We start from the raw sequence: 24,296 nt of genomic DNA on the forward strand, positions 1-24,296 counted from the left end.
TAGCCCTGCCAAAAGGCTAATGTGGGAAGCCAGTGGATGTGACCACTGTGCTCTCAGGCATGGCTATGTATGTTTAATATGAGTGTCCACCAAGTAATTATATGAAAGAAAAAACATTAAAAAAAACTCTATTATGGGGCTATCTGAAGTATAAGCATCCCCTGTATGTTTTAAGAACATCTAAGACATTTCAGCTCAAAGGAAATTTTCAAGCAAAAGTTGGCTGTTTTTGCCTAAAGTAGAAATAAAATGAAAGAAAATTCTAAGAAGTAGACTATGAAAGCTATGAATGTTTTCCTTTAAAACGAATTAATAAACACATCTAATATTAGAATGCTGATTATACAGCAAAGACGTGAAAATATGGCAGGTGGATGGATGACATTACAGCACGAATGCTTAAAATATTTTTGTACATTTATTATTTACTTGGTACAATTTAGCAATGTACATTATTTAAAAATGCTAAGAATGGCTTAACAACCACCAGCATATGCATGCCTCCTTATAGTTTCAATGCAGCTCGCTTCTTGCATAGCCAAGTTTGTATTCAGCAACAGCAAACCCACTTCTAGCATTCCTGGAGCCTGGAACCAATGTTTGCAAAGCCAGACATTCTTAATACTGAATGCAGACACATTTGACTCAGAGGCAACTCAAGTTAACAAATTGGATAGCAGGCATCTATCTAAACAGCATTCTCTCTGGACTGTGTTGAATGTTTTATGAGGAAAAGCTGAAGTGGAACACATACAACAAAAAAGGTGTTCTTTGATAAAGATGCACAAGTGGAAGCAAAGCAGAAAAGGCAGCAACAAGGAAAATGTGCGTTTGCTCCGATAGCTTGTATCAGTCAGCTTCTGTCAACCTAATAAGAACATCATGGTCAGACTGTGATGGCTGATAGCAAGGCTGCTTGATTAAAAACAGACTGTGTATCCCACAAGGTTCACGGGTAGCCTCTGAGGTTCATTTCCTTCCAAAGAAAGTAACAGAAAGCTTGACACAAACGACATGTCCAAACATCCTGCGAGAGGCAAAGAAGACAAATGAACTGGCTATGACATTGTAGAGCTCCTTTGGGCTTTTACAAATGACTCCTCATATGCCTCCCAGTTGTGGCATATGTCTGCACCATGTCTAATGAGTGCTTCTGATACGAGGAGGGTTCAATAACTAATGAAAGAAGAACCTTGTTCTCTTATTATAGCCCCCCTGCCTGACACTAAGCATTGTATAATATATTGGAAAGTGCTGCACACTGACACACACTTATTAAAAGCGAGTTCAAAAAGGCATTTGATAGACTCAACAGCGTCTGTTCCTCTTTAATGTGTGCTGGGATCATTTTCAGGGTACAGAGGCAAGAGAGACACCCAATTAACAGGGCCAACAACAACACCAGTCGATAGTTTTGGTGTACATTGAGCACCAGCAGAGACAGAAAATATTACCTGCCTATTTATGGCCTTTCATCTGTTTTCTAACACTTTTGCAATTAGTTGAAACTACGAACATCACCAAATCTCTGCAACACTGTGACGATCCTAGCTGAACAAATGTACAAAAAGGTAAAAAAAAAAAAAATCGAGGCAATAGGAGGAAACTTGAATTTTCAGTTAACCACTCGTTCATTACACTTCCCCTATATATCAGTGCCTTACTTCACGGCCGTTTGGTTGAGCGATGCAATCTGCCATTTTTGAGAGTTGGTTTTGACCTTCAACAAATCTTTCTGTACAAGGCAGTCTGAGAAAATGTAACAAGTGATATGGCAGGTTCCCATTTATCCTCATTCATCAATCTTTACACGTGTTTACATTTATATGTAGCTGATGCAGACAAAGTGTGTTTTCATCATAAGTTCAATGTCTTACAGTATGTAACATTCAAATCTCCACGGCAGGTACAGTATAATGGCGGAGTAGAAATAGCAGGGATGAGTTTGCTTTTAAATCATGCTAAAAGGTTTCAAAAATAAATAATGTCCAATCAGGATGATGTTAGTCACAGTAAATTTAAATGGTATAAAGAACGTAAAGTAAATTAGTTCTGTGGTTTTGGTTTATGGCAGACCTTTTAATATTACACAGCATGTCCATTTTTACTACTGCTTTATATGAGTAAGTAATCACATTGTGATTTAGTTATATTTTGTAAAATCTTCAAGACTTTTTTTTCCCCCACCAATTGAAAATAATACTGTATCAAAGTGACCGAGTAAACATGACTTAACTATTATCCCTCAGTGTTCAGACATTCACCAGCAAGTCTGTTAGGTACAGTTATTCAACTGCGTTTTAACACAAATGTCTAATTAGCCAATCACATGGCAGCAAGTCAGTGCATTTAGGAATGGTCAAACAACCTGCTGAAGTTCAAACTGAGTATCAGAGGAGATTTGAGGGACTTTGACCGCAGCATGGCTGTTTGTGCCAGACAGCTTAGTATTTCAGAAACTGCTGATCTGCTGGGATTTTCCCACATAACCATCACTAGGGTTTACAGATAGTAATCTGAAAAGATAAAAAAAATTCCAGTGAGTTGTAGTTCTCTGGGGAAAAATGTGGTGTTAATGCAATAGGTTAGAGGATAAGGGCTAGGAGAAAAGTCTGCAGGAGAACATCTCTGAATGCACAACACATCAAACCGTGGAGCAAATGCATTACAGCAGCAGAAGAGCACACCGGATACTACTCCTGTCAGCTAAGAACAGTAAACTGAGGCTACAAATCACATGGGCTCAAACAAGACTGGTCAATAGAAGACCGGAAAAAAAGTTGTCTAATGAAACTTTATTTAATTGCTAAAACATTCAGATGACATGGTCTGAATTTGTCATAAACCTGGATACTTATTAAAAAGTTATAAAAACTATACAAACTGTTTTTATAAAAACACACCTGTTCGCAGGTATATTTGTTTACATACTTTATTAAATTGTACAAATGGACAGTTTACTTTTAATCACTTCATCCTTTATACCAGCAAGCCAAAATGATGTTGTATGTATACTGTACAAATGTGTTACAAAGTAAAAGATAAGGTTCACTTAATGGTGAACTTGGAAAAAAAAAAAAAAAAAAAAGTACCTGGAGTAGTTAAAGAGACGGCTGTCCCACAAGCTGTGCTCCCCTCTGGGTGGAGAATGGAAGAAACAAGAGTCGGATCCATCAAACCGATTTAAGCCATCTTCCGTGTTCTTGGACGCGTGGCTGTGAACGACATCCAGGAGCACCAAAATCCCCATTGAATGAGCCACATCAATCAGCTGCTTCAGCTCATCTGGGGTCCCATAGCGGCTACAAATGAACACACACATTCAGACTCACATTAGGCTACTACACAAGCTTAACCCTGAAGTTTAGGTTTATTCAAAATTGCCACTCAAAGAAAATCATCCAAGTTACAACTGGAATATGTCAGACTAACCTTTTTTCCCCCTATAATTGGACTGTTTTGAGCACATAACTAACAGCATGCACATATGTAAACACAAGCTTAAAAAAAAAAAAACATTCAAGGACCTACATTACATATATTTTCTGAGTTGTTTCAATTTCCCCAACAATAAACCTGTCAAGCAGATCTTAACTCCTACTCATTGGTTTTATTCTTTCTAAAATTGCTGTCACATTGACAAAAAGCCCATTTAAGACTAAGTGCAAACCAACAATGAATTTATATTTTCATTAAAATGTTTGCAATTCAAATAATCACAACAGCATTGAGCAGTACATTATTGTACAAGCACAGTCACACTTTGGCTATAGTAAAGTTAGCTTTTGTCATTGGATAGATATTTTATATTACCCTTTTCTACAGGACATATACAGTAAAGTCTTACTGTGGAATTCACGGGACACTGAAAAACACAACTGTATGTGTACACATCGATATCCCACACCTTATATTATCCAATCTCTAACATCCCATCCTCCCAGGAATCATCATATCAGCTTCCTTTAAAAAAATAAATAAAAAATAGGACACATAGTGACAGGATTATCCTGCTTTCCGGTATTCAACCACTGAGGTTTTAAATGACACTAAGCGATCAATCAAGGGTGAAATTACAATATATATAACTATGCCCTACTCTGAGCAAGGAAGGAGGATCTCTGAAAGAAGATAAAGACTCAGACTAGTCCACCTTTATCTACGACTCTCCCCACTCTGTGGATTAACAGAAAATGTATTTACAGAGAGATTATTGCTGGTGTCAGACTTCCTAACCTTGATTTGAGGTGACTGAGTTGAGGAGAAAGTTGCTCACTCAGTTTGTTTTTGTGACACTCATTCAACCCTCAAAATAAAACATCAACAACTTTAAAACATTTTGCAGCCGCTTTAAAGATCAAATGCATTCAGGTGGTAAAGTGTGATACTGGATACCTTAAGTCTGTCTTTCAGATATTTCACTGGGCCACCATTTTACTCCCAGTATGATTACACTTTCTCTTTCTTTTCAATAGACAAATATATTAGAAGAAGCACTTCTTATATATATTTCTCTATTCTTTCAATGCAGTAGTATTGCATTTTATATATACTCATTTTGGTTGTTTTTTGTTCTCTTTAAATCTGTTTTATGAAGTTTGTAAGTTAGGGTAGCATGACAGACATTTACTTTGATTACACAAACATTATGTAGGAGAAGGTAATGGAACATGGGTATTGATTTGTAAGTAACTGGACATGATAATATTATACTACACTGTATTTCTAACCAACTACGCAACGCATTCTATTTTTCTTGGCAATACTTTCTTTGAGGATATAATTAATTTTGCGGTCAACTTGAAAGAAAGGCAGTGTAATGTGAAAAATTAGATCAGATTTTAAATTATATTTGGATGCAGACTAGTGTATGATGTGATCTAAGGAGCTTGGAAAGAAAAGCGTCTGGACGTCTTTAGGTTGCTTGAAGACGTTTCACCTCTCATCCGAGAAGCTTCTGCAGTTCTAGGGTCAAATGGTGGAGAGTCCCAGATTTAAACCCCGTGGGAGTATCCCCCCCAAAGAGGGACAGAAGGACCCCTGATGATGTGATGATGTGATGTTTAGAATGCTGAAGAAGTGGTCAGAGGTCCAAAGTATTGTGAAATTTAGAACCCCAACATATCATTCCCTATAACATGACACTACTCTACATCTACAGCTTTTATCAGAATTCCAGGCCAGCCGAGAGATATAATCTCTCCAGCGTGTCCTGGGTCTGCCCCAGGGCTTCCTCCCGGTGGGACATCCCCGGAACACCTCAACCAGGAGGCACCAAGGAGGCATTTCAGATTCCCAAACCACCTCAACTGGCTCCTTTCGATGTGGAGGAGCAGCGACTCTACTCTGAGCCCCTCCTGGATGTCTGAACCCCTCCCCCCATCTCTAAGGGAGAGGCCAGCCACCCTTCGGAGGAAACGCATTTCCGCCGCTTGTATCTGTGATCTCATATTTTCGGTCACTATCCAAAGCCCGTGACTTGAGGGTAGGGATGTAGGTCGACCGGTAAATTGAGAGCTTTGCTTTTACATTCAGCTCTTTCTTCTCCACGACGGACTGGTACAGCGTCCGCATCGCTGCAGCCGCAGCACCAGTCCGACTGTCGATCTCCCGCTCCCTTCTCTATTAGAATTCCTCCAAACCTCAAGCTATCGTGTTTATAGACAGAATGATGACACGCAAGCACACGCTACCAAAAACATAACCTCCTTGGCAGAGACAGTTACCTTGTACGAAATACAATATATATATATATAAAACTAGTGAAATGATGGCATTTACCTGGAAGCAGCAAAGAAACTTGTAATCTGATATCCAAAGCTTGCATAGTAGGCATGCTCCATGATGGCCATCAGTTGAATACAGTTGTAACCTGGGCCAAGAGAGGAGACACTGCAATTATTATATTACAAATTTCATCCCCATTTCATGCCTTAAATGCATATTTTACCAGATTATATAGCTAACCTTGTCTCGCTGTTGTGAAACTATTAAAATATTCATCAAAAAACATGTGTTTGGTGTGTATGGCAGCGGGATACACTGTGCTTATTTGTTCCTAAGTGTATTTGGATAGCTTAATTTCCCTGCAGTAACTAGAGGGGGTATTAATCTTGCAAATCTTCATCTTCATTTCTAATGATTAATTTTAATAAACCCCTGCTGTTCAGCTTATATATATATATATATATATATATATTTCAAACATCACTTAAAAATGCAAATAATTCTTATGATATTGCCTTAAATGCATATTTTACCAGGCTTGTCTCGCTGGTGTTTGTGTGTATGGCAGCGGGATACACTGTGCTTATTTGTTCCTAAGTGTATTTGGATAGCTTAATTTCCCTGCAGTAACTAGAGGGGGTATTAATCTTGCAAATCTTCATCTTCTTTTCTAATGATTAATTTTAATAAACCCCTGCTGTTCAGCTTGTATTTCAAACATCACTTAAAAATGCAAATAATTCTTATGATGTGCGGCTTGGTTGGCCACACAGAATAAGACACGCTTAGAAAAATTCTCTGAAAAGCTTCTCTTTTTGTGTTTTGGCCAGTATTTGGTACAGAAACAATCTGAAAATCTTTAAGAGTTGATACTATTTGACCTGTGTCAGTCACACTGTATGTATGAGCTCCAGGCATTTCCTTTTTGACACAAGCTCCAGTATCCTAAAGACAAGCTGTGGCAACAGGGAAACACTAGCTATCAGAGTCAGGAGGTCATATACCACATTTCAAAACGACCTACAAAAACTGCCTCTATGAATAAGAGAAGAACAGGCTTTTAAACTGCCACTGAGGACTCTAGAGGGAGGCCCTGCGGTTTTCACTGTTGTATTGAACAGATTTATTTATATATATCTCTTTTCAGGCTAGAGAGAAAGAAAAAAAAAAAACTTTGCCTTCTGAAGGATTGTGACAAAGCGCTGGGGTGAGAGGAAGTTTCTATTTTTTTATATTTATATATACTCTCTTTCAGTCAAGAAAATGAAATGGCAGGTAAAGTCAACCGTCACTAGAGACGGTGGAGTTTAGCCTCCTGGAGAATCCTTATTGTATAGAATCCCTCAGTTGCTGCAGCAGTTACTCTGCCAGTTTCCTCAACCGCCAAACAAGATGACACAACCAAGAAAACGGACTGATCACATTTCTCTTGGTCTGCTGTGTCAATCGTGTCTGTACTTTTAATGATGTCAGTGCAGCGTGGCGTTCCTGAATGCAAAACAACGCTCATAGGGGTAGAGAAGCAAAATGGGTACTTCTTCCATAAGGTTGAAGCAACGTTTGAACACTACTCTTTATTTTTAGGTTGAGATAACTTGAAAATTAACTACTTTAAAATGAGTGAAAAATATACATTTGCATGATGTTTTAGGTCACATACATAAGATCATAAGCAAAATATAGGGTTGCTCGGTGACTGCGCTGAATTTTTTCTTTGTTGTCTTAGAGCGAGTTCAAGTAGTTTCAGTGACCAACTTTTGATTGTAAGGCGACAGCACAAGTCAATGGGTGAAAGGCAACCTGCCTCCAAACACTTCGTCTGACTTCAATCATTCTCAAACAGACTGCCAACGGTTTGTAAATAATTGTTGTTTAATTTATAAAAGCAGACCAATTGCCAACATGTTGCATTTAATGTGAGTCAGTCTGCACCAGTGAGTACAGATGCATATCATTGTAATAACAACATGACGAGTTGTCAACAGAAAACAATTTTCTGGTTATATTTCTATGCAAAATCAAGGTTGCCAAGCGCCCGTGTCATTTTGCAGTTACATCCCCATCCTGCAAAAACCACATTACCATATTTTTGCGTCAAATCTATGAGATTCTAGATGGACTAACTGTGAGTAGTTAATATAAAATTCTGTCTACATACAGTATAAATTTCTGTATATGTAGACAGGAACAGATTTACAACAGAGCACAGAAGATATAAAATTTTTCCTGATTTATCACAGTTAATCACAGTATTTTCACAGATAGATTGCATCACTGACACAGACTGACTCAGTCTTATTCCCATCTCGATGCACCAAAGTTGCTTTGAAGACAGTGACTGACTGCATGGTTAAATATCTGGTCCCTGACTTCGAAGAAACCACCTCAAAGGCAATGAAAATGCAAGGTAATTATACAAGGTTGCAATAATTTGGACATACCGCGGTCTTCAACCACTAAAGTCTCTCGTGTGAATGTACCCCATTGGAATTATTTTTCCAGTTCAAGTAAATTCACATTACTTATTAGGTAAACGTGAGGTTTACATTGAATTAATCAGAAGCCCGAGGAATGAAACACACACACTTACACATACACTGTTAAAGAAAATCTGTGACAAGTTAGGATAAAAATGCTTAGGGGCAGGGGCAGGCAGATAGCTTTTCTCTAGTACTGACTGTGTGAGTCATGAGTATGGAAAAAAAAAAATAAATTAAAAAAAAAAAAATGGTAAGAAGTTGTCATATTTAGAGCCACAACTGCTGTGCAGTTTGGCTTGTGCTGTGGAGCCCCTTTTACAGAACACGATCCACTGGTCAGTGATCCCTTTAGGTCATACCAGTAAACAGGATGTTGACTTGCTGATGTGGTATTATCTAGACAGAGTGTGACAGGTCTGCCACAGAAAATACTGTTTCTGGAGGAACAGTGGTACCCATAGTTGTACGACATGTCTGCTATGTTATGGACTAGTGGTGACAGTTACTGAAAAATAGATATTAAAAACCCCTCAAATGTTTTGTTTCAACCACACTGTCGGCTCAGAATTGACATGTATGCAGGTATGTGACCTCTATACATTACTTTCTGTTCTTGGCTGAGAACATACAAAATATTTTCAAGCTGAAAAGCTCTTACTGACTGTTATATGAATGGGATCACAGCATGATGGCTGCTGTAGACTTCTTACAGATTTAAACAGCTGAAGGACCCGGCGAAGAATCATCTTGCAGAGCTAGGGTTTTTCCATCTCATATCTTACCCAAGTCTTTTATGCGAGGCAGCACATTGGTTGTGAAGTTGTTGTATGAGGCGATCTTCCCCTCTGGAGAGCCAATGCCCACATGAGCCTCATATATTCTCAGGCTCGTGGGCTTCTTGGGTCGAGGGTGGATATGCTGGAGAGGTAACCAAAACGTCATGCACAAAATCATAGCAGAGTCTGGGGCTTTTTTCCCCCCTTCTAAAAACTACATCTGTTGAGCACTTATGATCCATAAAGACAAAGTGTGGGTTTTTTGCACAAATATCTCCTCGCCGAGACGGATAGCTGCACACACGTAAAACAATAAAAATATTTATGATTCATGCTATCAGTGTTACACAACAGGAGAAGGATTTCTTTTATACATAGTGCCCATTTCCTGATGGCTACCCACCAAGCCTTGTGAACACAGCATTTCAAGTGCATGATTGAACTACTTGTAAATAAAACAAATATACTGCCAGTAAGAGGGCCCCTCTAATTAAAATGGTGCCAAATAACAAGTGATAAAGAAGGCAAGGTGGCCTTTAATAGCCTCTTAGTGTTTTGCTTGTTCACTCTTGGGCTAAGGACATCAAGTAGCATTGAGACACATTCAGCCTCACTCAAATCAGCAGCATCGAGCACCCACATTAAGAATGGCCACAACAGCTTTGCATATGAGAGGCAAAGCTGATTTACAATGACTGTTCCTCATTTCAAGGAGGAATGGTGAATGTAGAGGGTAGCACAACATAAACTGTGGTTTTAGGAACACAATATTCAACGATTAGCATTGTCTAAAAGCTTTTTTTTATAAAAAAAATTCATAATAATTAAGGGGATGAGCGGTTTTAAAAAATGACAGACATTTAATTTTCATTTCCTGGCACTCATTATTTGTTACACTTACTACTGCAACAAGACACTGATCAACTCTGTACATGAAACCAAATCCAGCTCCAAAGCTGGTAGTAACTAATACCACATGGAAATGAAAAACACTAAACGAATGTGCAGGTGGTTTTCATGCATCTATTTTTTTAGGCAAAAGTCAGTTTTGACATTTTGTAACTTACTATGTAAGGCTGAGGGGGATCCCAGTGAACCCAGTCGTAGATGATGGCTTTCTCCTCCTTGGTCACATATTTTGCCCAAGGCGAGATCCGGTAAAGACGCTGTCCCTCCTTTGTGTGAACCACCACCTGGGAAAATAAGACAAATGAGTGTTACGTTACAGCAAGGGCACCTAAACAATGACAGGGCATTGAAGAAAAGAAAAAAAATTGGGTGGGCATGACAGTCACTTTGCATAAGCGACATGGACATCTAATAAGCAGACAGATAACAGACACCACGATGCATGTTGAGGTGTCTACATTCTGGATTAAAAACCTACAGAAGAAGGGGATGAAGGATATCTGTATGTAATCTAAAGTGAAATGGAAAAGACAAAGCTACAGAAGTCGGGGAAAAAAGTAAAAAAGATCAGCAAAGCACAGTCAGAGGCCTCAAAAGGTCTTCTTTGCTTCCTGCATTATGCGGCCCCTGGATGTATTTAATATTAAAGTCAATATTTATTTACATCTGTTAGCCATGAAATGCTTACATCATAAAACTGTGCTGTTGCTCCCTATCCATTATAAAGAAAGATGGTGCAAACTGTTGATGAAAACCGCCCCTTTTCCAGAAAGCCAGTTCCTACTCTCCAATGCCAAATTCACAGCTTTAAAAGTGTTATGCATGGCTCTCTGGGAGCACTGCAGACATGGCACGATGTAGGGGACAGAAAGCCACAGTACAGTATTGACTAGAAAACTTGTTGCAGTAAATTTGGATTCAGTGGCGATTTATGCTGTTGTATTTTGAGGGGTGCAGCTCTTTAATTGGTTTTAACAAAGCCACAGACCCATGTTGAGAGGGGATTTGAGCCAGGGAGCAATTTAGAAAAATAGGAAATCTAAATCATTATCCTTTGCCTCTCATCTATTATGTCTGCAATTCGGGATTGGAAGGGGGTAAAATAAATATAGTTTGGAAATCTGACAAGTTACTTTGCCTCCATCAGTCAAATAAGAAAGGAGAAAGCCAGCGTGAGAGTTGGAAAAACCCACCAAGAAATCGATCCTGTAGTGTTTCCCACAGTATGTGTTCACCCTGTTTTGTCCCCTGCAGAAACAGGCATTATAACCCAACTAATTCTGGCTACTGTTGTGAAGTAATGACTGTTCCAATGCCACCTGCCTGTGAGCTGTTGGCCAGACTCCCCTCTGGGGTTTTTTCATTATGGCCAGGCCACCTGGGGTTAGCTGCCTGGCTCCCCTTATGACATGCTTCACAGTTTATAGGATTAGGAAAAGATAGTTGGATAAATGGACTGGCATAAAGCCTGACAGAGCGGTGGTCCTTCACACAAATTGGCCAGAATTAGGCACATTAAAGAAAAATCAGATGGCTGGTAAGGCTGAGGGGGTGCATAAACAGGAAAAACAACTAAGAACTGGGCAATATACAAGAAGTTAGGTGAGGACAGAAAAGCATTTTTGATCGGTTAGATAACGCTTCTGTTCATTCTCTACGGTCTTGCATAGTTGCATCATAAACGTCATAAATACTGTACCCACATAAGGACACTGCTTGTTTATGGAGACAAATTGGGCACTGAACAAAGGGGATGGAAGGGCAAGCTGCTCTACATGAGAGTGATTGGAGCTAGGCTTGTGCTTCCACGAGGGAGTGCTGTGGAACTAATTCTAAAGTGGGGCTCACAGCAAGACAGCCATTCATAGGCAGCGGGGGTGCACAACGAAAGGCCAGGTGCCAGCGTTTCCATCTGCTTCTTATCGTCCTTAGACTGACCTCCGCTGACAATGGGAGCCGGGCAGCCTGTCCAGGGCGCAGGAGTTTGCCAACGATGACCCGGTCCCAAGGAGAGTGCCGCGGCGATGCCATCCACTCCATGCCTGGCATCTCATTTCTGGGTTATTTCTCATCCACGCTGTTTGTTTGGGAGACAATGCATAATGGGAGGGTGCATTTTTGCATTTAACCCTGATGAATTATTTACTAGAGCTTAAAACCAATCATGTACACCCACTGTGGACTGTGTTTTGTGCCGAACAAACGGGGCACAATGTCCTGAGGGATACCCGCAACAGATGGGAGCAGAAATAAAAGCCATCAGTTGGGCTCCTCAGGTGTGTCTACTCTCCACTGTGCAGATTGTGTACATACAGTAATCTCCCTTCTGCACTGTGAGTATGACATGTTGTTGATGGCGACACGCCAGGTTTTCACTTGGTTCATAAGACACCACACATGACAGGGAATCTCCCACGAACATTACAGTGACAAGTCCCTGTGCCACTGAGGCAAGATGACACCTACTGAGGGTGTGAAAATAAGCATGAAGATGTTTTGTTCTCTACCTTGAGTTTAGAGTTATGATCCACAGCTGGAGAGTTGTCATGCTTGGGTGGAAGAATCAGTTCCCACTTGCCAAATTCTTTCTTCGTGTAGCGGTGGGAGAATTTGTCCCAGCCATCTATAGGAGAAACAGACAGCATTTACACACGTCACTCTAATTGGTTTGCAATGTGGACACAAACATGAATTCTAATAAGCTGCAGCTGGATTAAAGAAAGTTGCATGCAGTGGAAAGAAAATGTATATCTGTCTTTTTTTCTGTCTTTGGCTTCTTTTGCCAAAGACAGAACTGGTCTGTTCTGTCTTTACCTGTATGAGTACCTGTATGAGTAGCTTGATTTTCTTCACATTAAATTATCTGATTCCTGGATTTTTAAATGAACAAGTTTGAAAAACATGTCACAATTTTGTATGTGTCATTTGTTCCAGTGTGAAGAATTAGTTTTCAGTCTCAAATTGTTTATTTGTGTGACATTAGAAGTAAAAATGCATCATATTAGAGGTTAACTTTTTTGGAAAAAAGGCATTTTTTTAAATGATTGGGGAAAAGTAAAAACAAGACAAAAAGACAGTACTGTGCAAAAGTCTTGAACAACCTTTCATTTTTTTTTTTTTAATATTTTTCCTCCAGTGAGCCACGCTTTCTTGGAATCTTTTTATTCTTCAGTCCTAAAACGCTGATGGGTATTTTATTTTTTTACTTAACATTGAACTATGAATCATTCAGGCTTTAAAAAAAAAAAAAAAAAAAAAGCACCCAACTCAACTGAAGGGATGAACAAGCATTGTGTCTGCACAGACAACTTAGCAAAGAGCCAAATTTAAATATATCTTTAGACACTTTGATACTAGCTGCCTGTCCTGAAAAGACATCATTTGTTGTGATTTCTTTAAGTGAATCTATGAAAAACTCCAAAGATACCACAGTTTGACGTGCATAAAATAGAATTTTTGCACCAACATGGTGATTTCCAAAGAGCTGTTAGCTGTAAACTTGGCATCTCTCTGCGTGGTTGCCGTGTGTCACGTTAAAAAATATGAGCAAACAAGACGCACTCCATTTCTTGCAATCCATTTGTCTTGACAATACTTTTTAAAGATATGAAGCATTTCAGGGTTAACTTGAAAGAAAGGCAGATGTGAAATATAAAAGGAGATCAGAGGTTAAATGTAACATTTCTGGATGCAAACAATAATGTGAATCCCCATACAACAGTATAATTTCCTAAGTGTTACCGATATGAACAAAGAGGGCTGAATGTGGAGCATAGTTTTAAAGATAAAAGGCATTTTATGAAAGTTTGACCTTATTTGAGCCTGAAGAAAAGGTTAGAGGTCCAAAGTAATGTGACATTAAGAATTCCAACATGTCATAGTTCCACATTGCTCTATATAGCATTATTATCACATTTACCCCAAGAACATTCTATTGACCTTGGGGATAGGTCAAAGTTCAAATGTGACACATTTTTAATCTGTATACGATACTTTGTATAGGTTGATAATGCATACCTTTATTTGTAAGATTCATAGTTTCTAATTGTAAGGTTATAAGCTTTATTCAACCAATAAATCCTTTAAAAAAAAAAAAAAAACTTTTCAGGCTCTCATGTTTACAGACAGAAAAAAAATGACACCCACACATGCATATACTACCAAAAACAAGAAAAGCAGAGGGCAACACAAGAAGTGGCAGGCCTAAAATCCTATCTACGACTGGTGAGCAATATCTGAAAGTCATGTCCTTACAAAATAGGATAAGACACAGCAAAGACCTGACACAAAAGACCGGAGAGATGCAAGTGGCCTTTCAACTGATCCATCATCACAAATAGTCTCAGTGGAAGAGTGGCTGTCAAGAAGCCATTCTTAAGGAAACCGAGAGAAGAGGCTGAAGTGGGACAAATTACACAAGAACTGGACTTGACTGGAAATTTGAAATTTTGGGTTCAAATTGTGGTCAATGAACAATGACACCACACACAGTCAACACGAAAGTGGAGCCGAACAGAGACACCAACAGACATGAGTTGGCCTCAACTACTGAAGCAGTGTGGGATCATCTTGATAGAGAACAGAACAAAAGGCAGCCAACATCCAAAGAAGGAGCTGGTGTAGTGGAGTTCCTGAAGACTCCTTAAAGAAATGACAAGAAAGCTTGCCTAAGAAAGCTCAGTCTGTGCTGAAGAATAAAAGTGGTCAAACCAAATATTGATTTTCAAGCTTGTTAGAATTGTACGGCCTCTGGTTTTGCCTTACATACTAAATTTCCATGTATATTTGTATATGTTTCAATAATCTGCTGTACCCATTCCCCCTTTTCCTTAAAAATATGAAGAAATGAGGGGTGGCTCTCTTTGGCATGGTACTGCAATTTGAGCACTGGACACTTCAGTAGCCAAATAGCCAACATACTGTACATACATGTCAAATTATTTTTGCTGCATGTTATACCGCCATCTCACTTCCATCTTGCTTGTGGTCTTTTTAAAATCATTGTCTCGCTTTTGTGAAAACAGCATCTCATAGCAGACTTTTTAATTTACAGAAGGAAAAGAGACTGAAAATACATGTGTCTTATGTCTGTGCTTTATTTAACCACTAGGAGGTGGCACAATGAGAAATTTTAGAGTCAGACCACAGGGTGTTTCATTAATTTTAATAGTAAATATAACAATTAGCAGTTTCAGTCTTCCTTATTACTGCAGTGTGTTGCCACTTTGTCTTGTGCTAACAACAGCTTGTAGTTGTAGTCATCACTGTGGCTTTTGTTCCATTTCAATATCCCCCCTGTGGTCCAAACACCACTTTATTTCTCTGACTTGTACAATCTGTCTTTGCACAATTTAACCCCCCCACTCCCACCCCGCCCTCCAAACCCTCTTACATAATTCCTCGTTGCGCTTCCCCCCCCTCCCTTTTTTTTGGTTTGTTTTTTTCCAGCACTATTCTCCAGTATCTTGTGACTTTTGCGACACCGAGTAAAAGCAGCAGGCTCAGTCATCTAAAAGAAAAACTGATAAAACACCACTTCACTGCTCACTGAATTTTATCTCTGAGACAACAACAGAAAGGCATATTCATAATGTGCTAATTCCACACTCACAACTGCCACTGACTGAGGAACACATTATTACACAAAACATTTATTGTAAAGTGACCACCTCGGCATGTCATTTTAGGATGTTTTATTCTGTAAACCCACATCTTCTTGTTATTCATGAGCAATAACAGCTGCAGGATAGAGAACAAATCAAAAGAGATGCTCAAGAAGTGACCGGATACTGCGGCAACACTTTTCACAGGGAGGCCAAGTCATATTTTTTAACAATTTATTTATCTTGCTTTTCTTAAACTCCTCTGAAAAAAAACCAAAAACATAGTGCATTATGCACCCAACCTGCACCATATTCATGACTAGGGCTGCTGGGGTGTTTCCACATTTACTATGAAATTGAAATCAAATAATATGACTGAGCCGTGTCAAAATGTAATCTCTTGCAGAATTGAATGTTGGAATTGAGCTGCTGCCCAAGGTCCTGGGAAGATAATTAAAGAAGGAAACAGAACAGAGGAACTATGGAAAGAGGGGGTGGCAGAGACAGAACTAAGTAGCACAGAAAATGTCTATAGACAATAAACATACTGCTAGTTTTTTGCATATCGTGTGCGGTTTTGCACACTCTTTACCAATTAACAGTGCATGCATACATAAAATCTTCCTAAGGAATGAATAACTTTGGAAAACTTTTGCCAAGGGGGGAGAACAGGGACTAATAATAATAATAATAATGGTTGTGAAAAACAGTTGAGAGATGAGAGCTTGTCTCAATCAATCATCTTAAGGATGATAAAACGAAACAATGTTGCTGTATTTTCCACTGCATCCATTACTAAAAATAAAATCCAAAAGTCTATTAACCTGAAATTACTTCCAAAGTTGGGACCAGAGGGAATAGAGATTTCAGTGCAAACACAGAGGTTGCACTCTCAACAACTTTGCAAGCAATGATGAAATAACTAGCTGCTAAAATATTAACAAACACTCCCAACATTCAAAAGCTACCCTTCAGTATGCAAGTTTATCCTGTGTAATCAATATCTTCCACATTTCCAACTCCCAGGTCGGCTGATCAAAAGTGATGATACTGTCGAAACACGGCACACACTGTGCGTTTTCTTAATTTCTGGCCCTTTTGTGTTCAGGAGCACAAAAATGTCAAATTTTTTATTTAATGCACTATGAAGACATGCAACCTTTCAGTCTGCACTGAAATCTCTTCTCTTTTGGGGGGGGTGTTCAAACTGTTTATGCAGCTTCAAATTAATTAGCATTTTTTGTATTTTAATTTTATTTAGAAAATGATTGCTACTGTAGAAATCTACCAGCTTGACCTATGTTTTTTTTAAGCATAATGAGGATTTCTGCTGGGAGTAAAACAAATGGGAGCTTGCCCAGCACATGAAGCACTGAAAAAAGACACAGCATTGAGGTGACAGTGACAACTTTCCACCTTAAGGGTGTCCACATCCACATTGTGTCAAGAATTATACGCAGCAAGAAAGTTCACTAAGCTTAAAGGAAACAACTCGGATATCACATGCACAGCACCCTGGTGTCACAGACAGATCAGACAGTTCTTCTCAAGCTACTTACTGAAGTCGCCTGTAAGGAAGAGGGCTTCTGCAGCTGGAGCCCATTCTTTAAAATACAGGCTGTTGTCAGGCCTTCGCTGCACACCGAAGGTATTGTAACTGCGTGTGAACTGGTCAAAGCCTCCCTCAGCCTCTTCCAGCAGGAAAAGTTGCTTCTGTAGCAACTCATACCTTTAAAGCACAGAGAACACATAAAAAAAACATGCATGAATGAAAGTCCTCCAGTTAATGTACCATTTGATGACTATATCTGATATTATACAGTATTATGCTGAATAGATTTCAGGAATTCTGCACAGAATAACTTGCAACTGATTTTTCCTCCCATTGCATCAAGCTGTCTCCTCTGCTTCTACTTCAGCTGGCATGTTCCCTTTTTTCCCTTTTTTTTTCTCCACAGTAACTTTCTCTGGATCGAATCGGCTGTGTATTTATAATAAGTCTGAGGTTAATGCTTTAATAACTTACTGATTTATTTGTTTTTTTTTAAGATTTTTCATTTTCATTAATGTTTACTCTCTGTTAGTGGAAGAATTAGCGTTGTGTAACTTTCAAAATACGCAATAAAATCATTCTTGTGAAATTCCTCACTGTGCAATTGTTATTTTTTATTTAACTGTGTATTTATGTATATATTTATCTAATTATTTTTTAATTAGCTGTGTAACTGTGCACTAACCATGAGTAGCTCTCCCAATTTCTGCTAATTGTATTTTGAAAGGTACCATACAAAGGCTTTCTATTTCATTCTAGTGTCATAATTTACATATATAAAAAAACAAAAACAGAATATCGTATATTAATTTATAAACATTTTTCAGTTCATATAAAGAAAAATTATTTACATTATTTAAATTTACTTGCAAGTAAGGCAACACAAGAGCAAGGTAAACACACACAAAAAAATCATTACTAAGCACCAAATTATAAAATCAAAATCCTACATAATTCCCTTAAGGATTAATAAAGTATTCTGATTCAATTATCGGAAAATGAAGCTCTTCTGCTGTACTCTGTCAATATTCAGTTTCTCACAATACAATCACAGTCAGAAGGTCTCACCATTCATTCATGTTGTTCTACACTAGAACATCATAACTGTTAAAACATTCTCTTATGCACTTCATGCATGTATCGATATGCATATGAAAGTCGTCCATACAAGATATATTTTGGGGGAGAACCCCCCCCCCAAAAAACAAGCACATTCAGCGGCTCATAATATTTCTGTGCTCACATTAAGTTTCCAAGGTCTACCCTCAGGATGCAAACCTGCCTCATAGCATCAAGAATGTGTGACTACAGACATATCCTGAGAGATAAACCTGTCCGTTACCTTCAACTGCAAAGGACAGACTAACTACTTTGCAATTTATCTCACTTAAGTTCCTGCAGCCAAGCTGGTGTCCATATCAGATCCCCTCCTGGTAAAAAAAAAAAGTCTCTTGCAACCAGCAGAGTTAAGTGCACTCCCTCCCCTATAGCCCTGAAGCCAAGCTCAGACTGGCCTATGAATGCCCTGGGGCTAGTGATGATGGGCTGAAGTAACAGCGCCATTTCTCAGCAGCTGCTCCCTGTGTTGAGCATAGTGGGTACAGACAGTGGTTGCCAAATGTAAACCTTTTAAGTCCAACGAACGCTGCCACATGCTTCCTTTGCCATTTTGTCACAGTTTCAAGAATATACTGAGAAAAGGGACAAAGGATGGATTCACACAGTAGCAGTGCTTCACTGCCACAGTATTAGAAGGCATGAAAGTCATGTCTGTTATCATTGCTAATGGGTTCAAGGAGGTTGGAGCAGAGGGACTCAAGAGCCAAAATCCAATGATGTATGGATGCAGTCATCTTTTACATTGGGTTCTACTTCAGATAAAAGATAATGAGTTTGGTTGGATGGGTTAAAGGTACAGCAAAAACAAATGTTACGTCTATCAAATATAAATCAAACAGATGCAGTATATCTCCCCTTTGTGCCCTTTGCATTTATCTAAAAATTGAGTTTGGATTAAGTTGTTAACTCTCCTCACCTCAATCCTCGCACTGGCTCTATATTTCCATAAATATCCAAATGTTTTACATTAGTTGCAAATTCTACAGATTACTACAGTACCCACAGTACTGGACTGCACACGGTATCCATAGTCAAAATTTGTCTGCGAAACATTCTACCATCTCCACCCACTTTTCTTCACTGTTAGCCATGAAGTCCTAAAGCAAACAGATCAGAATCATGACTGCAAAACTAGCAGTCTCCCCACAACTTCTCTCTTCCTCCTTGTGTTCCCTGAAAACTAGATTATTTGTCAGACAATGAAAATATGTGTACATTTTATATTTTCAATTGTAGTCAGATGTTTAAAAAAAATATAATCATTATGCAATGTGATATATCTTATTAGTACTTGATCTCTTTGCATATTAAGAGCCATAAACCCGAATTATGCTGTTCTTAGCCCTTTGACAACAGTGGAAAGAAGCTGTAAAGTGTTAATATTCCCAAACTTCAAGGTGGAAGACATACAGCAAACTAACAAATTCTATATACTATTTAGTGAAGCTTAAAGTTTGATATGAAAGAACACTGTTTACCAATCAACTCCTTTTACATAACGCTGGGGTCCATTATCAATACCAAAATATTGATTATGGACTAAGAAAGATGAGAGACCTCTGGTACATGGCTGAATTTTATAACAGACTTCTCTATAGAACAAAGCAATATTTCAGTTTCCGTGAGATACACCGCTGCTCATTTTGAGGTAGCAAATGACTAGAGACACTACTAATCCCTGTGGCTTGAAATTACAAAAGTGTTTTGTCCCGTCTCCCATTCAGTGGTAATAGAGCAGTGGGAGATTATAGATGTGAAGAACAGATTTCTGTCCTGGATCTCTTATCTTTTGGTTTAGATAACTTCTCTATCTACAAAGATATTGGAAAAGAAAAATATCCTGTGGCACAATTGAGAGATCACACTTACTGCAACACCACTTCATACACCAAAATTCTCATCCCCATGTCAGATAACTGACAGTTTCAGACAGAAAACACATTTTCACTTAAAATATCAAGTTAGCCGAATATTCTTTAAAAGCTATAAGTTTGGTTTAAACTGCAAAGACAGAATATTCTTTCAATAATGTTTGCTTAGAAAGTAACTATGTTGTTGCTATGTACAACTGCATAAGGACACCATAAGAATGATGTTATTTTTGTACAAGATGAGCAACTACGGATTCATTTAGAATATATGATATATGTATATCTGTGGGATATACATGGTTTAACTAAACAGCAGACATCTGTACCTTGTAGTCTTGTAGTAGTCTTCATTGGATTTATTAAATTGCCTGCAACTTTAGAGGACCAACTGATTATAGCCAAAGTGAGTTCTAGGTATTAATCCACAATAGGCACAAAACCCCTAACTTCATCAATCATTCATACCTAATAATTAGTCCGGACACAAAGAAAAGATCGGTCGGAACCTTATGTTTAATACGTTTCTGTATATCAAATGTAATGCTTTAGAGTTATGTTCCTCTCACTATCTTGGGAGGTGGTACTGACATAATGTTGCTGACAATCAGCTGACTTGGAGGGTGACCAGAGCCCCCCAGGGCCTTCCAGGCTACAAAAGCTTGTCAAAATAAACAGCCGGGCTTTTACTTAAATCCCATGTGGTGTCAGTCCTTTTGGTTTATGTTTTGGTAGTTTCTGTTCAATACTAAAAATCTGATCGAAAAACGCATTTTCCTTTTCAGGCTTTTTTTTTTTTTTTTTTTTTTTACATTGTTGTGCACATGGGTGTTTTACACTTTATTGGTGATTACCCTAAGAACAGCAACCGAGGCCAAAAACACTTAACAGTACCATTAATCAAATAAGGTCTCATTACACATGGGCAGAACTTTGTGCTTATGAAGTCATAAAAATGAGTTAAAACTACGGCATTTGTCCGGAAATAATTAATTTAATATTTGGGTTTTTCATAATATTATGTGCCCCTCAAATACACTGAGGTACCACTCCCTTTATGCAAGGCTGTGATTTCAAACATCTCTAAGTAGAAATGTTTGCTATTTTTCTCAAAGTTACACGCTGAGACCATGAGGACAAGAGGGAAAACATAGACCTTTGGATAAAGCTCTGCTGAAAGCAAGACCAAAGTCCAGAAGGCACAAAAGGAAGCTAATGAGCTGGCAACAGCTCTATTGAAAATCAGAGTTAGGGTTTAGCAGGTGCTTGAGAAGGTAAGCCAGAAAAGAGCTCATCATTGAGAAATCTGAGGCTCAAATATCGTCCAAGAAAGCAGACCAGCTGGAGACACTCTCCTGAATACGAGAAATGGGGCTCAGAAACAGCTGGAAAAACTTGACTTCAACTCTGAAGCACAGAGAGAAGCAGTGGAGAATCGATCATCTCCAGTGGGAGAAGATCTTCCCTCCTCTGGGCCACAAAAGAAACAAACTCTGCAGGAGACTGAAGTGGAGTGGGCAAAAAAGCAGAGCAGCATGACGTCGAGATTGGATAATCCGAAGACAAAAAAACCACAAAGAAAAGTTGAATAGTCAAGCTCTTCCCATGCCCAGCAGCAGGAGTGGATGCCAACTAGAATTTCTCTCTTGGGAGCTGGGCAGGAGGGTCTCTTTGGAGATTTTGTCACATTTATATTAAGTTACAAAACTTGGGCTTGGTTGAGAACCTTTTTCAAGGATCTGTTCTTCATCTTATAACACTTTTCATTTATCAATCACAAGGAGAAGCTTACCATGGCACCTTTCTGTTGATTCTAGTGTCATATGCAGTAGGGTTTTTCCTGCCTTGGAAAAAGCACGACCGTGACCACAATCAGTCTGTTTTACTTTATCTGACAGAAAGCAACACAGTTTCAATTAGTACGCACGGTGCTTTATATATATATACACACACACACTTTATATATACACAGTACACACAGTGACAATGCTAATTTGTTAATGTTTCAAGGTCTAATGTTTACCACATAACCATCTATTTTTGTGTTTTGTTGTGCTAATGAGCACTTAACTCAAAGTACATGTGAGGGTCACCTTCACTTGATTAGACATTACACAAACCTTTATCTTCCCTCAAAGCTCTAATTATAAAAGCATAACAATGCAGAATTTTCTTTCTGGTGTTGACCAGGAACATAATAATGATAACCAGCAGCTGCAAGAGTTTACCTAGTCTTCATTATATATGAAACGGACCTTACTGAATGTCTTTTATTAATGTACTAACTGTACAATAATTGGATTATAATTGGAATCATGTGGTAAAACAATTTTAGTTTCATGGCTGAGCCCAATTGTGCGTGTAGAAAAATTCTGATCGAAACTAAGGATAAATTATTTGTTCTCCTCCTCTCTTCTCTCTGTCTACCCAATCATGATGGAGTAGATGGAAATAGTTCTCTGAATCATCTGTTAAAGAGCCTGATGGCCAGAGCGAAGGCCTCGGCGATGTGCATTTGTCACTACATCTCATGACAGAGCAGAATCGTGATTCTTCCATTGCCTCCCTGTATGACCTTGCTGTGCCTGAGGATGAGGTTGCAAACAAAGCATCTGATTATTTCTGTAAAAATGGCATCCACTTGCATAAGACACTGCTGGACACAGCTGTCTGTGTCCATGCAAGAATGAATGAATGGAACATTATAGCTCAGGTCATGTTCAGATTAGTGAAGACTAGGGTGCGGACAGTCATCTTCTCATTTCTGGCACGTAGAAAGTGGTTCAAGAGTCGCTTGGCTTGAATCCAGTATGCGTGTACGGCCTCTCAAACTGCTACAAAGAACCACAAAGTATTCTTAATCACGTCGTTGCTGTTCTGAACTTCACCAGGTGTGTGAGTTGGGGAAGAAAAATTTGTCTACAGCACAGATGATGATGAAAGGTTGGACTGACAAAAAAAAGCACCAAAGCCAGACAATTTGAAACAGCAGATAAAGTGTCAGTTTTCTTGCCCAATCCTTTTCCAGTCTGCATGGGTGTTACAGCAGGCCCTATGCTGTGAACGGATTTAGATTATCGCCACATCAGATTAGCTGTGTTGAAGCAGACAATGTCACGTGAATAAGTTAAAACCATATCATTACCGAGAGAAGCCTGTGTCTGATTCAAACTCTTGTCAAAAATAGTAAAGCTGCCTTGACGTTGTCCTCTGCTGCACTTTTGCTGTGTCGTAATCGGGTGTTGACATTTCCTGTGCTGCAACCATGTCGTTTTCTTGTTCTATTCAGTTTTCCTGCTTTTCTGGACTTTTCTAGTGAGGAGGTGGACTGCTTGAAACTTGTAGTACACATCCGATCAAATCCCAGTGAATACAGGTGTCTTTAGATTAGACTTTATTTATTCTTTGTGAATCATTGACCATCTTTAATTTGTTATTATCATTATTATTATTTTTAGATTTTTGTTGTGTGTTTATTTATTCACTGAGGTAAGTTTTACCCTTTCAAAAGAGATAGAATAGAATAGAATAATCCTTTAATTGTCCCACAAGGGGAAATTTGATAATAGCTCTGTAACTAAAATACGGGTCAATCTTTTAAAGAGGGTTGGTGAAGATGCATGCAAGAAGGACTAATCATGTATCAGAAGAATACATATGCATACATTATACATGCATATAATGAGCAGGAGCAAGCCACCTATCAGTATATTCCTGAAGCAAAAAGAAAAAAAAAAAAAAAAAAAAAAAAATCATATAGTTCTTTATTTTCTGATGTGACAACCCAAACTCATATCTGCAACATGACATTCATGCCGGACACACTCTTCCTGCATGAATGTCACAGCATTCATCTCATCTCCTGGCTGATAACTCTGAGTGGGTGTGGCTGTTTCTGTATAGGTGTTCAATTGTGTCACAAAAGTTAAACTGTTACCCTCTTCCTTAAAATGGAAGAACATGCAGACAGTGTTGAATTGGCTTTGCAGCTTCTGTGACCAGGCCAGACATCCTGAAAGTCTATTCCATGTGCAAGTGACTTCCAAAGTGAGGTATATCTACATTTGTGAAACAAAATGCTTTCATACAGGGTATAGTCATGCCCTTTCATGTGCTCTAAACACCTGCCACATTTCAAAGAATGAGCAACACATTTTTGGCATGAATGCAAAGCATACCTGAATGACATTGTTATTTACTTAATGCTATAGAATAAGCACGCTGGATGGCTGAGGGTTGACGGCTGGTTGAGTCAAATGTGA

At 38.7% G+C, this 24,296-nt stretch overlaps 1 protein-coding gene across 1 annotated transcript in view; it reads right to left on the reverse strand.

The window, feature by feature from the left end:
• gbe1b (glucan (1,4-alpha-), branching enzyme 1b) overlaps positions 1–24,296 on the reverse strand; it is a 93,127-nt gene that overhangs the window by 63,598 nt on the left and 5,233 nt on the right. The window contains exons 2-7 of the mRNA XM_031751231.2: positions 17,055–17,224; positions 12,400–12,515; positions 10,051–10,176; positions 8,990–9,125; positions 5,782–5,872; positions 3,093–3,302 (exon numbers count right to left, since the gene is read on the reverse strand). Coding sequence (XP_031607091.2) covers positions 3,093–3,302; positions 5,782–5,872; positions 8,990–9,125; positions 10,051–10,176; positions 12,400–12,515; positions 17,055–17,224 — 849 coding nt within the window. The remainder of the gene's footprint in view (positions 1–3,092; positions 3,303–5,781; positions 5,873–8,989; positions 9,126–10,050; positions 10,177–12,399; positions 12,516–17,054; positions 17,225–24,296) is intronic.

This window comes from Oreochromis aureus, linkage group 14 (assembly GCF_013358895.1).
Source record: "Oreochromis aureus strain Israel breed Guangdong linkage group 14, ZZ_aureus, whole genome shotgun sequence".
Lineage (NCBI taxonomy): Eukaryota > Metazoa > Chordata > Actinopteri > Cichliformes > Cichlidae > Oreochromis > Oreochromis aureus.